General features: G+C 39.2%; 1 protein-coding gene across 3 annotated transcripts in view; it reads right to left on the bottom strand.

Moving 5' to 3' along the window:
* The window catches only part of Ets65A (DNA-binding protein D-ETS-3), a 184,041-nt gene extending 168,596 nt beyond the window's left edge, over window positions 1-15,445 (bottom strand). For 2 of the 3 annotated variants that reach the window (XM_065235038.1, XM_065235040.1), the window contains exon 1: window positions 2,676-2,757. In XM_065235038.1, coding sequence (XP_065091110.1) covers window positions 2,676-2,680 — 5 coding nt within the window. In that variant the 5' untranslated portion in view covers window positions 2,681-2,757. Of the gene's footprint in view, window positions 1-2,675; window positions 2,758-14,713 lie in introns of those variants that run through there. The other variant, XM_065235039.1, reaches the window with a different exon arrangement.
* Window positions 15,446-15,818: the final 373 nt, after the last annotated feature.

Genomic DNA, 15,818 nt, shown 5'->3' with positions numbered 1-15,818 from the left:
TGGTCTAGCCACGGAGGTCGTCTGGGGTGGGCTACATCCGCCTCTTTTTACTGGCTAGCTCGAGCTTGAGGCCTCTGGCTCTCAGGGTCGGCTTTTGTCATGGGATCGCTATTCAAGAGTCCAATCTTTCCTTGATTAAACGGCACACAAATTAACTTTAATCTTTTTTATTTTCTAACTAACACTTACAGTAGGTTGGGTGTGTAATGGTTTGCCGGCCGGCTGCTGAGGGGACACGTGGTCGCGGGTGAGTGGTCAGAGGAGACCATGATGATCCTGGGCGCCGTCGTCTGGTTGGGTTCACTCAGGGAACCAGTGTGATTGACCGTGGTTCGGGCTACGGCCAGGGTTGCCGTCGGGCGTGGCTCACACAGGGAAACAGCACGTGATGTCGTGATGACCGTCGTCGGTTTAACCTCAAAACTCGCGGGCCGGCTTGGATTGCCGAGATTTGGTCCACAAGGGGGTAACACTGGGAGCTAACGTGGGTCGTCGCGTCCTGATTGGCGACATAACACAAGGCCGAAGCCTCAAGCCGATAAGCTTCAGGCTACGCGTGGTACAGACTAACCCCTTTCGCTCCGTGGGTGTCTGGGAAAAACGGCCACAATCGCTCACGAGGTTCTTGCTTCGTCTACTTTTCTTAATTTTTTGCATGATGGTCTGTTCACTTCCGTGGTACTTTGAAAAAAAAGCCTCGATTGTTGCTCCAGACCCAGTAGCTAGCCGTTTTTATTTTCTTCTCCTTTTTCTGTTCCTTTCTTTCCATTCGTCCTATATCCACCCGCGACAATCCAATAACCGTCCCCTGCAGCAATTTTAACGTGTTCTAACAAACAAATGATGTTGAGCTGTCAAAGACTCCCGCTTACACTACACCGGTGCTACACCGGAAAAACGAAAACGACATAAATCAGCTGCTGAAAGCAAAACACGTCACAGCTTGAGCAAATTTTACGCAACAAGCTTTTGAATATCGTTCAGGGTCGATAATCTTTAATTAAACTTATTACATTTACAGGAATTGCATAAATTTAATCTTTAATAACATGTGATACCAGCGACTTGGTTGTGGAATGCTTGTTAGCACGTGGATCATGATTAGCACTAGAGGTTTTCTAACGAGTGATAATGGCCTCAATAGTACCTATCAAAACTAAAGCTGTAATTGAAAATGTTGCTGGTTAAATAGTCAAATGTCAAAGATTGCTCTTTTGGGACTTGTTCATCACATTTTAATATAGAATGTAGAATATAGAACGTTAAATCCAATTCAATTTTAAGTTAACCCATCGTATAGATTAGTGCTATTAATCTTGTATCAAAATTTCAGCACCGCAGAGCCCCACTCTGTGTTTTTATTGAAGGTGCGCTTTCGAGTGCACCTTCAGTGAAAACACAGAGTATGGCGCTACGGTGCGGACGTTTTACATTTTAATAGGAGGATTAATAGCATTAAACTAGCTGTTTTACGATAAGTTAACTGAGAATTCTACTGGCTTTTACGTTTGCGTTCTATAATAAGAAGTAATGAAAAATCCCCAAAAGAGCAATCCATCATAGGGTTACTAAAAGTTCAAATTAAAAATGAATCCCATTAATATGAGTGAAGCGTCGTTCAAATTAACGGGTTCCACGGTATTCATCAACTGGCAATAAAAATTGAGTGATGTTGTTTTGGGACGATAGTTGCATTAAATTCTCCCACAAGCAAAGTTGCAAATACACATTTCGTTATGAAAACTGTTTTTCTGAATGATGTAGTCATTAGATTTAATGATTATATGTCGTACGTGTAAGTTACAAGAAGCGCATGTAAAGTATGTGTTTGGCCCATGAAACATGTCAATTTTGCTTTCAGAGAGCTACAATTAACAGGTTTTAGCACAGTGCCTAGAGGCGTAGCTATATAGTGAGACCATGCTGGAGGCGACAAAACTACCTAAAAAGGGTAGTCAATTTTTCGGAAAAGTGTTAAGCTAATTTGACACCTATGTACTTTGTTGTCAAGATAATTTAAGAGCTGCTATCCGTATATGGTTCCAAACAAGAATATTTCCTACTGAAGTGAGCATTCGTAAATAAATCAAATATAATTTCAACCAAACAATCATCCCTATTGGCTATCCAAAGCTTTTCCTGTGCTGGTTTCACTTTTCGAGGCGGTGTAATGTAATCATGAATGGTGGCAGTTGAATTATAGAATACGCATATCCGAAAAACGGATGTAAGCGCATGCAATCTTGTAAAGCATTCGGAGACGGGTAATCATTATTTCCAGGGGTGGAAAACGAAATACCAGTCTGCATGCATGAGAAGGTTTCCGACGCTGCTGCTGGTATACATATATTTAAATACACGAATACAAACGCATGTAATCTAGCCCTACTTTTGCAGAGGAGGATCTTTGCGAGGGATGTTTATGGATCGAGAGATTTATAAACGTAAATCAAACGTTGTACTTCCGGCAGAATTTGAATATTCATGTAGATTACAAACCAAATGGCAGGCTTTTGTGTAATGTCGACTTAAATGGTCGTTATTTACACTCACGTATCAGTGGAACATCGTAGTTTGAATCACAACATTTGTTTGTTGGGCAATGATATCTTATTTACATTACACTACTTTTGTGTTTGACGACGATTAATAAATGGAACCATAATACAACATACCTCATTTTGATAAAACCGATGTTTCACGACACCGAATCAAATTCAAGCAAACCACATCTTTTAACCGCAATTTACAACCGATAGAGCACGCGGCTGACCAAACAAAACTAAAAGCATCAACAAGTGCCATCGTACAGCGCTCCGTCGCGAGCGGCTGCAACTGGGATGCAAACAAATAAACAAAACAAAAAATAAAACTACGGCGTAAGCAATTGAGCATTTCCGGCACCGGACATAAATCGAATTTCAAGCACAAACGCACCGCGCATATTGCTATTACTGCTGGTGCTCATCGCAGGGGTTTCAGCTTTAAGGGTCATAATTGCAATGGGGTGGTGCATGTACATACATACGTACGATCAGCTGATCTGTAAACCATGGTTCAATATAGTCACTAAATAGTACATTGAAGTGGATTAGTGTAGATATTAAGTCTAAACACATTATCAGTGTTTCATGAAAATTATATCGTGGCCTGCCAGATCGTAAAGAATTTCAGATTGAATACCTAGATCTTTTCTCATGGTTTGCAATTAAGGACAATAAATAATTATATCAGTGTCAACATTTCAAAGGGGAATAATTGTATTTGTAAACAATGACTTTAGCCGTCGATTTCTCGTGAATTAAAACTTACTCATGAAGATTAATGACATAAGCAGGTAGATGAATGTTTCCTTTACCAGCTAGCATTGTTAATTTGGAGGGATGGACTTTTATTTGCGAGAAATCGATAGCTTAAGCCATTGTTTACAAAAGCAATTACGCCCTTTTGAAATGTTGGCACTGATATTTTATTATTATATAGGGGAAATGCACCTATTTTGGCGAAGCTCATGTTTTGGCCATGTTTTGACGATATTTAAAGTTTTTTTTTTACTCAATTGGGTTCTGTAAAGATTATTGATTCAAATCATATTCACAAAACGCACGACGATTGTAATTCAATCGTTTTTCTGAGTTATGGCCGAAATAGGAAACTAGGGCCAAAACAACGTCTTGAAGCCATTCAAATAAAATAATGTATATTACCGAGAAGCCTATTTTTTCAGAGTCATATTTGTCAAATAATGTAAATATTTACACCGCGTGCATTGAATTATATGGTGATCCATAAGACGTTTCGCAGTTGACCCGACGGCTAAAAAGCTGTAAATGTGTGAGTGATCAGGTTTTGCCGATGCAAGATATAAATATATGTAAATAAAGCTAATAATATCTGTCAGTTCAACTGTGAACTGTCAAAATTTCTCGGTAAACAAAAAAAAAATCAGCTGACCACAGCTGTCTCATGGAATGCCTTATAGAGAATTTCATGAGATGATTCTGATCAGCTCATTCTCCAATTGATGAATGAACTTTGACAGGAGGCAGTAACCTAACGACTGTGAGAAGCAAAATCAATATCATTAAATTCTGCCAGGCTCCTGTAATTTCGTAACATGGATAATCCCAACTAACAATTTCCACAATGTATAACGCTTTTCTCATTTAATTTATACAGCCTTAAGCTGTTAGTTATAAGTACACCACCATATAATTACCCTGCACCGGAACCTGGACTCAAACTCAAGGCGAATGCATTGAGAAACCTTGACACCACCAACTTCGCTACGCCTACACTTTGAACTGACGTAAAAAAATCTACATCACCTTCTACAACAAGATCACTAAGTAGAGGCTTTTTAATAGTACACATGAATCACGCTTCTCCACTAGTTAGTCCAGATTTGTAAAGGAGCTGAGTAAAAGCTGTAAAACTACATAAGCTTAAAAATAAACCTAGCTGACTTTAAAAATGCTTCCAAAGCAGCACTAACACACTTCATTAGCTGAGTGCAGGTTGTTTAGTTGTTGAAAAAGCACTTTTGATGTTTACGTTATTCACCAAGAGTGGTTGGTTGTGTATAAGCTATCAAATGAGTAATTTATTCACTTTATTAGCTTTGTTTTGCAGCTACAAGTTGAAAGTTGAATAATATTTGGATAGAAGTGACATTAGCGTTTATTGGTTGCTGTTATTCAGTGCAACTGACAAATTTAATAATGGCTGTGAAAAAGCTGAGTAGACGTTCTCCAAAACTATTTTGATAGCTTCTGCTAGTAACTGCATCTGCAGCTAATTTTTAGCTACTTTACAGCACAATGCTGGTAAATATGGCTTATAAAGCTGAAAATGTTAGTTGGGATGTAATGTTCTATCAACGTTCTCCCGCTGTTTAAATGGTTGACGGAGTGTAAACACAACAGGAGAAAACAAGATCCGGCACATGAATATCGACTCACCTGTTTACATCACTATATTCATAGTCTGGCGGATACTTAATCCTGCAGACTGGCAACTTTGATTCTGGCAATACAAATCTGGCAGTTCGTTAAAATGCTCAAGCCTTTGCAGAACTTTTTTGTTTTACCCAACTGAATATTTTGTGTCTTCGTTGTATCAATAACAATGTTAACGTGCTAATGTGCTAATATGCGGAATAGAAGAAATCTTTGAAAACAAAAAAATGTCACTCGAGCCATCCAAAATGTTCGTTATTTTATAAATTGCTGTTATGGCTCGAGTGACACTTGCCTTTGATAAAAAAAACACGTCTTCTGAGGATTCATATTATTAAAAAAAAACTTCTATCAATGAAACAGTCATCGGTCATCATTGAAAAGCAATGCAACTATGTTCTGTCAATCTAATTGAAACTTTTATTGGCTCTGTTGTCTTGTGAATTTTAGCTATAATTGGCTCTTGTCTGATTTTTATCTCCCAATCTATGGAATATACACGAAAACTATGTTTGAACGAAATTTATAGGAACATTATGCCGTAACTTAAATGTTTTTTGTATCATGTGGGTGGAAAGTTTGTAGAACAAATACTTAAAAATTCTTCACTATTTAAGATATCTTAGAGCATGAAACTAAGTCAAACTTCAATAAAATCACTTTGAATAGTCAACCTTTGGTCACAAAGTTGGTAGATAACACATTAAGTTTTGCTATGAAAGTTGTTACAGCAATTTTCGTTGTTCGTTGTCGAGATACAAATATTATAAGCCGTAAATTACCTTAAAAACATAAAATTAACTTGAAGCACCTCTAAATCATCAACGATTTGGCTGAAAATTTGCACAGAAGTTCAAATTAACATGACAAACAGTAATCATGGTTGACCCGGTGCATCCCGAACATTTCTGTTAAAATGAACAGGTCTATTACGAATGCATGGTCCAAGTTACCATACTATCCGTAAAAAATCTATCTAAAAGTATATTGTTTGTGCGTGTTGCGTCGATGATTGCCGTGAAAAACGTAAAATATTACATTTAGGACTGCATTGATAGATTGTCAGCCATAATGGTTTAATTTTCGTTCGATTTAATTATCGGCACAATTACAATACATCCACCACATTGATCGATATAGAAATAGTCATGTTCGATTGGCTCCCCCAAATTATAGATAAAATTGGCTCCCGTCTGATTAAATTTTTTCGCCGAGATTCCAACAGCCGAGTAGTTCTGCAATTTATTTTCCTGAGGTTCAGTAAAACAATTGCCGAGATTCAGCTAACAAATATCATTTTGCTGAGATATCAGCTAACAAACAGATATTTTGCGGATATATCAGCAAAAGCAAATGCCGAGGTAATCGGCTGTTGGAGATTTTACCGAGCTAGATTAAGTGTGTAGGTTTATTGCTGCCTTGAAAGCCAATCCATGTCAAATATTTTCATGAGTAGCCACAATAATTATAGCACATAATATTGTACACAGTACGAGATGTGTTCTCGTCCTTCTTTCCTACCGACCACCGAGGTGAACAGAAGTAGTGTAACCACGTGTATCTTATATTAGAATATTTAAATAACGTAATTTAGCTAGTGTGTTATTAACAAAGCGTGCAATTAAACGATTCCAAATCGGGTCCTGACTAACCTCTCAAAATTTGAACCCATTTGGTGGGAAACTGAGATGGCACAAAGCATTTGAAGTTTGTATGGGAATTACTATGTTAAAAGCAAGATTTTTGTTCATATCTGTCTAATAATTTACTATATCGGTCTGCTTCAAAAGCTTTCAACTTTACTTGTAGGAATTTTGCAACTTTGCTGAACACCACTTTTTGATTAAATGCAAGGATCGAAAGTTATCAATGGTTCAATGCGCTTATGTCTTATGATCATGCTCAATCAACTGCTCAGCAGGCAACATTGGTGTTTATGGGGCGTTGAATAGGACACAAAAATCATGGCTACTATGTCACACTGCAATATACAGTGTTTTCTACAGAGCAGCTGCTTGATCACGTCATAAGTTTACCAATCTCTTAAATAATTAATAACTTTTTCCTGCCTCGTTTTACATAGAAACGATCTTCAAAAAAGTTGTAGCTGAGAAAATTTTCTATGAGAATGGTTATCGAACTATTTTGCAGCTCAATATGGAAAAAGACTAGAAGGCAATGAACAAAAAGTTGAGATTTCCCATAGTAATTTACATGTAAACTTCAAATGGCTTGTGCGAAGTCTGTTTCTAACCAAATAAGTTATAACTTTGGGAGACTAATCAGGACCCGATTTGAAAACATTTAAGCACTGTGGAGCGAAAAAGTCAAATTTTGCATCAGTCTAGTGTGCAGTCACGTGGTCGGTGAATATAACCTCAATCAAGCACGATGTCGCCAGGAGGAGAAGGCTCAATTGGTGGCACGGTGAAAAAAGAAGATGGCAATGAGCTGTAGTGATCCGAGCTGGCATGTTTGGTCAGATTGAAACTTTCATGTTAAGATAGAACATCGAAGAATATCTAAATCGATGGATATGTTCTTTTTGGTGAACGACACTACGTTAATCACCGTTGCGGACCCTAGTCTGTACACGGTCACGGTCAGACTATGCGCGCCATAGGACCCTCATACGAAATCATATGCTGTTCTGATCACTCTCTTGAAAAAAAAACACCTCGCTCCAACCACAAACGTCGTGGCAGAGAGGTACAAGATTATGAAGTGCGAACCGCTTGCCTCCTAGTCGATCACCGACTTCATCATCGATCTCAAAGCAATGGTCCAATCTTGCCATTACGAGGCATTCCTTTCCGATGCCCTGCGTGACCAGTTTGTCGCTGTAATTAACGACCGTCAAGTCGTCCATCTCAGAAGTCCGGCAAGCTATGTTATCGTTGCAGTCGGTAGCATGACCCAGACACCTGTCCAGCATACAATTGGACTTGCTATCCGTGTGGAAAGCAAGGTCATGTCTCGACAAGCTGTCAAACAAAAAGTCGTCCGTCAAATAAACCCTGTGAAAACAATCGTGTAGCGGAAATGTCAGATGCACTGGAAGTACTCCGTCCAAATCTCCTGGCCGGAATCGACGAGCCAGACGAATCCAACGAGACAGTCAAGGTCAGTAAAATGCAAGCAGCAAATGTTTCAAGAAGTAGCAGCCTATCTTGGAGCCGAATGTCAGTGAACTGCCTTTTTCAAGCAACGGTAGTTCGAAGTCATTGAACCGAGTCAATTAGCCAGAATTTTTGTCACTGGACTGTGTTGGTCACCGTCTAGAATTCCAAGCTGATTGCGGAGCTTGTAGAAGCGTCATCTAGCCCGATACGTATTAGAATTTTGTCACGAATTATCCATAAATTCCTACTTCTCAAGAATTGATCTCCGTTTCAGGTCAACGCATTTAACCGGAAGGTATCGTCACTCTCCGCGTTACCGCTCCATCAGGGGTCCACGGCAGGTTGAACCTGATCGTCATTCCAACCGACAAGGAAATGAGTCTGCTACTGGGTCGAGACTGTCTGAATTGGATGTACCGTGCCGATTCAAATTTCGGACACTTAAACTCGAATTTCGGACACTTTTAAAAGTTGATTATCTCGGTCGAATATGATCCACATGTCTCGTAAATTTTAAATTTTTTTGACTAGTGCCCTCCACGATCATCTAACCTTTGGTTTGTTTTTTCCGTCGATCTTGTTTTCCGTGCTGAGCACCAATGCTACCGACGTGCCAGGAAGGCAGCTCCCACACCTGGACCCTACCTATCGACCCATCAACTCATGAACCGGGGACCAACGGCTTTACTTCCCATCCGAAGGAAGGCGTGATCAGAGATGTTATGCCTCAGAACATCCCGGCGGCGCCGACTGGGATTGAACCCAGGCCTGCTGGGGTGAGAGGTAATCACGCTTACCACTTCACCACCGGCACCGTTTACGATCATCTAACATTATTACTTTGTTTCTAACTGGATGTAATATTTAATTAAAAATGAAAGTGTCCGAAATTTGAATCGTCCGAAATTTGAATCGGAACGGTACCGGGATTGGAGAAAAGTCTTTTCAGTTGAGTCCGTGAGTAGTTTAGAACCTTATTTTGAGTCCGAGCTTTGAACACGATTTCCGAAAGTCTGACACTGATAAAGACGCGATTACCGCTTATTCCGTGAACTAGTTCTAAAACCCAACGTATCACCAGTGTTTCACAAGGCATACGGAGTTCCGTATGCTCTTTTGGCGCGAGAAAGTTGAGCAGAGCTTAGAAAATTTAGTTGCCGAAAGCATTTTGATTCCAGTTCGATCATCTTCTAGGTCAAGTCCAATCGTGGTTGTCCCAAAAAAAAATGGATCATTGCGTATTTGATTAGACGGTAAAGGCCGCGCTAAACCGTTACATAACCGCTGAACATCACCCCCTACCCAGAGTCAATGCGATATTGTCTAAGGTGGCTACCAGGAAAATTTTCTGTAAAATTGATTTGTCTGGAGCCAACTTACAGGTTAAATTGTCTGATGTGTTACAGAATACTTGTACCATAAATACCCATCGAGGTATTTTTCGCTATACCAGGATGCCTTTTGGGATTACATCCACCTCCGCGATATTTCCTTCGATAATTGATAAAATTCTGATCAATTCCCCAGGAAGAGCTTACCTGGATGACATTATTGTTGGTGGAAAAGACCCAAAAGCTAGTTAAAAAAGCGTGCAATTATTACCTTAAGTCACAACACCGTTATTGGCTCCGCCAGACTATGAATATAATGATTATATTTTACACTAGACTAGATCCCATTGGACTCAAGCACTCATTTTATGCACTACTTATCGAACTCCAACAACACACTTTCGAATATTGTTGGTGTCCAATGGCAGATGAAAAAGTGTTCTTACCGACTTTGAGAGAGATATCTTCATGATTTGGATGGGAGATGAAAATCAATAATCGTTGAAGAATGAGAAATGAAAATATTGTTAATTATAAACTTTGCGAAAAACAGCTTGATTGATGCGTAGCTTATGGTACAATTTACTTTGATGCTTTTTGGAAAATTTCAAAAGCAGTTTTTTCCGACGCATTATTTCAGATTGCAAAAAGCTCGCACTATTCGATTCCTTTTGATATTTTACACAAAATGACACGAGCTTTTTGCAATCTAAAATAATGCGTCGAAAAAAACTGCTTTTGAATTTAAAAAAAATGCATCAAAGTAAATTGAACCTTAACTTGCAACTGAGCTAGAATTTCGATCCCTGCATAGAAATGGATCGTAAACGACACGCAAAAACTTTATTGACATGTTTTGCTGCTGAGGACATCCTCCCATTAGTGGTTGATCTTGTGAGTCGAATGAACTGAACTCCAGGACGATTTGGAGCATCTAGAATATCTTATATACATGGAAGTTGTCACTTTACGGTGATTTTAGACTATTTGAATCTCTTTGGATATGCTGAGGATATCGTTCAAGTCATGGTTGATGGAGGAAATCAGATAAGCTGAACTCTTGAACATTTTGGAGGTCCGTTTCGGATGTCCAGATGCCCGGTTGTGGCCACAATTGCCTTAATATACATAATCGTTATTCTGTTGCATAGTCATTCAGAAAATTTAAAGTAAATCGTAAATCTTGGCATCATTTAGTTAATACTTCATAGAATGTTCAATTAATTATACTGCAGGTACCCCACGGGGTTTTGGCCGAATCCTGAAATAACGAAACCTATCTACACCGTGTCCAATATATTCTCATACACCTTTTCATCTTGTCGTAGTGGTGAAGCTACAGTTCATACACTTTATATGGATTGGTGTAATCTTGCACTGTGTTTACACAAACCATTGACGGTTCTGTTTGCTTATTTTCATTCAGTATCCATCTTTTATCAACGATGAAAGATTTCGTGCTGTGGTAATAAAAAAGTTTTTGGAAGTAGAGCGCCCTGGCGCTATTTTCAAGAGTTTGCAGAATCTGGGAGTAAATCTGGGAGGATTTTGTGTATCGAACCATTAGAAGGTACCGTGAGACTTCCTCGTTAGATGACCGGAAAAGATCCGGCCGAAGACGTTCAGCTAGGACTGAACGAGTTATTAAGACCGTCAGGGAACGAGTTCGACGAAAATCACAACGCTCTGTACGTAAAATGGCCGCTGATCTCAATGTCTCGAAATCGACCATGCACAATGTACTCAAGCAGGACCTGGGATGCCAAGCTTTCAAGAAACCTAAAGTTCACGGAGGTTTCGGAACCTTCCAAGAAGAAACGGCTTGAAAGAGCAACTCTCCTACTATCGCGGCACGCTGGACGAGACTTTGTCTTTTCCGATGAAGTTATTTATCCTGCAGCAGTCTCACAATGTCCAAAACGACAGGTTGTGGGCGTGTAGGTCCAGGGACATCCCAAATAGGGACAGAAACATTCCACGGTTCCAAAGCGCCGCTTCCGTGATGGTATGGGGGGGTATTTGCAAGCGCGGCAAGCTACCGCTTGTTTTTATCGACTTTTTGGCCAAGGAAGAATGGCCTCCCAGTTCACCAGATCTAAACCCCTTGGATTATTTTGTGTGGTCATACATGCTGTCAAAAATAAGCGAACACAAGGTGTCCACTTTGGTTCAGTTTAAAGCCGTAATCCTTCGAATTTGGTACGAAATGCCGATGGAAGTCGTGCGTGCCGCTTGCGATGGGTTTGAAAAACGTTTGAAGCTGGTCAAAAAGGCGGTGTTATTCCGAAGCATATGCTGTAATTGATCCATACTATATTACCTTTCAATAAACACAATTACTAATAAAATCTGAATAACTGATGTGAAATAATCGATGTTTGAATTTGAAAAAAATGTGATCGAATGAAACATCTTTCTTCAAAATTATTTAAAATTTGGCCGAGTATGAGTGATTTAAAAATTTAACTTTTTCGTGTTTTTTTGCGCTGGTATAGTAAAGTTTAATAATCTTTCACCCTCTACTGTCCATATATTGTTTAATTTGGTATGCTTTCTTTCGAAAGGCCTCCAATGTTGAAAAATAATGGGAACTATTTTGAACTAGATAAATTTAGTGCGTCTAGAGCATTTTTGTAAAAAATATTTCAAATTTTTCAATTTTCTCGCGAAAGATAGTACCAATATTAACCACATATGGCCAGCTGGAACTAGAACTCACGAGCAAATTCTGGTCCTATATTCAGAAAAATATGATCATCTATCTCCAAAGGAAGGTTCCCACTGATTATGTGACTTTCACCGGCGGCGGTAGTATGGACGGAAGGTACCAATCGTTGGATCTTCCTGCATGATCACCTTTTGATGCAGCGTTAGCTTGTGCATCGATTGCAGCCACATTTGTTACGCGAACTTTCCCACCAGCGCATTACAGTTGATCGTTGTCATCAGCCGTATCGAGTTTGCAAAAACATCACAGATTTTGACAACGTTGGCTGTTTGAAGTAGCTGGGTGTTCAAAACCCATCGTCGATGGCAATATTTTTGCGCAAATTTCGTCGGTAATCTCAAAACGATTACGTTGATGTCATCTGCCTACGCTACCAGTACCAGCAGATCTATTCCGCATGCTTTTTTAAGTCTGCACACCAGTGAACGGAGGTACAGCAAACGAGAAAGATGTCCGTAGACGAGGTTGACTGGTAATACGTGACAGTAGAGCGATAGAACGAGTTCCTGGCTGAATTTGACTGAGCACATGTGATCGAGGTCGAAGCTATTACACTCACGGAATACGTACCGTGTAAAAACACCTTGTAAAAAAAACCTACGAGATTTTGATTTTTCACATGTTTAAATGTTTTTAAAAAATCGGATTTTGATGCCATTTGTAATTATAGCATGCTATGGTCCATATAGACATATTTTAAAAATTTCTGTATTTACACCAAAAATTGTGATTTTTTTAAAGTATGCCATTCGATTACCTATAGCTTGAAACGGATAATGTGGTTGGAATCAAGTCGATAGGACGTATCGTTATCGAGAAATCGTTAAAAATGTACCGTGTAAATCGCGAAAAACCGTGTAAAAAAAAACGGCGTAAAAAAACCGTGTAAAAAAATACTTCAGTGTATTTTTCACTTGTAATGGCGAACGTTATAGTTAATTGCAGCACTACGCAAATAATTAATTGACAATTTAGTGTGACATTGTGCTGTGTGCCGTAGAAGTAATTATTATTTATTTGCGAGCCCGTAGTGACCAAATTTTGGTATCAGGAACAGAATTAAGTATTCATAATGTTTTTGTCCTGCTCGGGTTGGCACAAAGATTGTTTTAAAAATTCGTTATTTCTTGACCCAGCTCTTTAAATTTACCCCACCAACAGTTAAACAGTAAAACATTTTTATTTTAAACGAATCTTTTTAAAAAAAGGTTTACGAGCCTATTATTCTCTTAGATATTCAACAAATTAACAAATACTATAATGATAGAACTTTCAACCTTTAAGACTTACAGCTGCAGAGACTTAAAACAGCTGACAGAAAAATCAGGAACGGGGCGATTCAAATATGACATCGACAAGTTTATCGATTGTTTAACCCCCCTCACCAATGGGTGCCACAAAATCTGGGAGGTGCTGCAATGGTACCGTGACAACGGGATGGATATCATTGAGAAGTCACCAATCCTCCCAATTTCGCAGTATTAAGGTAGATTTCGTTCTGAGTGATATTTCACGCGCGGGCCAGGTTTTGCGAAGGTACAAGAGGGAGAAAAGAACTAGTTGTCTCTCTCATGTCAACGCAAATTTTGCTTCACTCCGCTAATGAACGCTCAGATCTGAATATACCATTATGAAGCTCATATGGATCGGTAAGGCTACGCGGGATGCTGTTGACAAGGTCAGATGCTAGAATAAACTGACCGCTGAGAATGATCAGGCTCTTGTGCAGCGGACGATGGCAGGCATCGCGAAGAAAGTTCGGAAGCAAATCCCGTCGGAATATTTTTTTCAAAATCATTTAGCACTTAAATACATGCCCCAGTAAAAGTGGTATAACTATAATTGCAGTATGTGGGTTGTGCTGGAATAATGAGGCAAAACCGGATAAGGTTATTTTTTATCGGAGCTCTCCTAAAATAAAGTAGATTTGCATATTTGGAACTTGAAATTAACCCAAAAATGACGGAAAACAACTGATCTGATTTTCCTTAAAGTGTTGACTCATTTGCCCTTTGTAAATAGTTGTGGCAGTGTTCCTATAATAGTGTAACCTATATTAAAACCAATGCTTTCCACTATTATAGAAACCAAAGATAGCAACTACCACTACTAATGGAACAAAATTCATATTAATGGAGGATAAGTTTTCGAAAAATGTATACCATTCAATTACCATGTAATATTTTTCTAGTAAAATAGAGATTGAAAGCTATAGATTGACGTATAAACCACCCACCCTTAATAAATTAATGAAATTATATTTTTTAATTTTTAAACCAATCCCGAGAAAGAGCTGACTTTATGCGTCCCGGTTCTAACTGTTTCACACTTTATAAGACTAATATATGACTAATACAGAATATTGTTAACATAATATTTAAAGAAAGCAATTAGTGGGCTTGCCGGTTACTTGGGTACTGTTAAAATTATATTGGTTTATAATAGTTAATTACAACCTTATTTACTCAATGGCCGGATGATCAGAATAAAACTCATATTATAAAATTGACGAGCATTTGTTTTAAATGAAATGCTTGAGGAATATGAAAAATACTGCAAGCTTTAGTCATTTACCTTATTTTAATTTCGTTTTTCACTTTCCTTAGCAGTTAATATTGCTCAGATACTACGATGTATCCATACGATAGGTTTTCCGAGAGGAAGTATCAAAAGAATACATCCAAAATATGCAACCGTTTCAGTTCATCTGCTTCACATATTTATGTTCACGGCAACGCTACAATCAACAACCGGAATCTTTTGTTTGTATTGTATTCTCTGTTGTACACTGTCTTCCGTTGCACCAGGGCAACCACTTGCTGCATGCAAAAATCTATTAATAATCGATAAGTTATCGCATTTCACCGATCGACAAATCACTACCAATAGTACACCGAGTCAAAACCGTCCACAGAACCACGATTCTATCTTCAGCGTAGCAGTTTGCCACTGTCGTTCGATAGAAGAAATGTCGGCCCTAGGAAAAAAAAAAGATGCACTCTTATTTGCTCACTGTGGAATACGGTAGTTTGACATAATTTTCACGTCCGGACGCGACGAGCGCAACAAGAGGAAGAAATTCAATGAGTCCTGTGTCCTCGCACCGGAATTCGTTTTTCCCTCAATATACTGCTCTGACGGTCTTGTACACAGGGAGCAACTGGACCGCCACCGTTACGAGAGTACCTCTAAGACTGTAGGCTCAGCAGTGCAGCAAAAAATCTCTAAACCACACTATACCGCATCACGACACAAATCATTTATTGGTAAATTCCGGAGCGTCGGAGCGAAAGACCTTGGCCGATGTAAAGTGGATATCCGTTTGGAATGACTGCCAACAAGCGGCTCAAACCATACCATCCAAGGAGCAGATCATCCGCTTTTGGGGTTTTCGGAATGTCTGTTGTTTTTGTTGCTGTTCGGATGCCCGAGCCTGGCGAGCACGATGGTAAAGGGAAGACGCTACAAATATTTTAGCAAAAGCATCATAACGGCGGCGCACTCACGTGGAATTTGCACTCCTGAGAGTGACAGAGAAGGAAATATCACCAGCAACAGCCAGTTTGTATTTCGAAAGTTCCTACTACTGTGGTGCACTGAAGAAGCTACAAGCACAACATTGTTGCGAAGGGGATGATGATGATAATAAAGGCGTGGCTTATGCTGCACATGTATTTTG

The sequence above is a fragment of the Ochlerotatus camptorhynchus genome, unplaced genomic scaffold, assembly GCF_037179485.1.
Source record: "Ochlerotatus camptorhynchus isolate MF236.1 unplaced genomic scaffold, CSIRO-AGI_Acam_v1.1 ptg000457l, whole genome shotgun sequence".
Taxonomy (NCBI): Eukaryota; Metazoa; Arthropoda; class Insecta; order Diptera; family Culicidae; genus Ochlerotatus; species Ochlerotatus camptorhynchus.
Note: the sequence above shows the minus strand (reverse complement) of the source record. Positions and strands in the feature narration are given on the sequence as shown.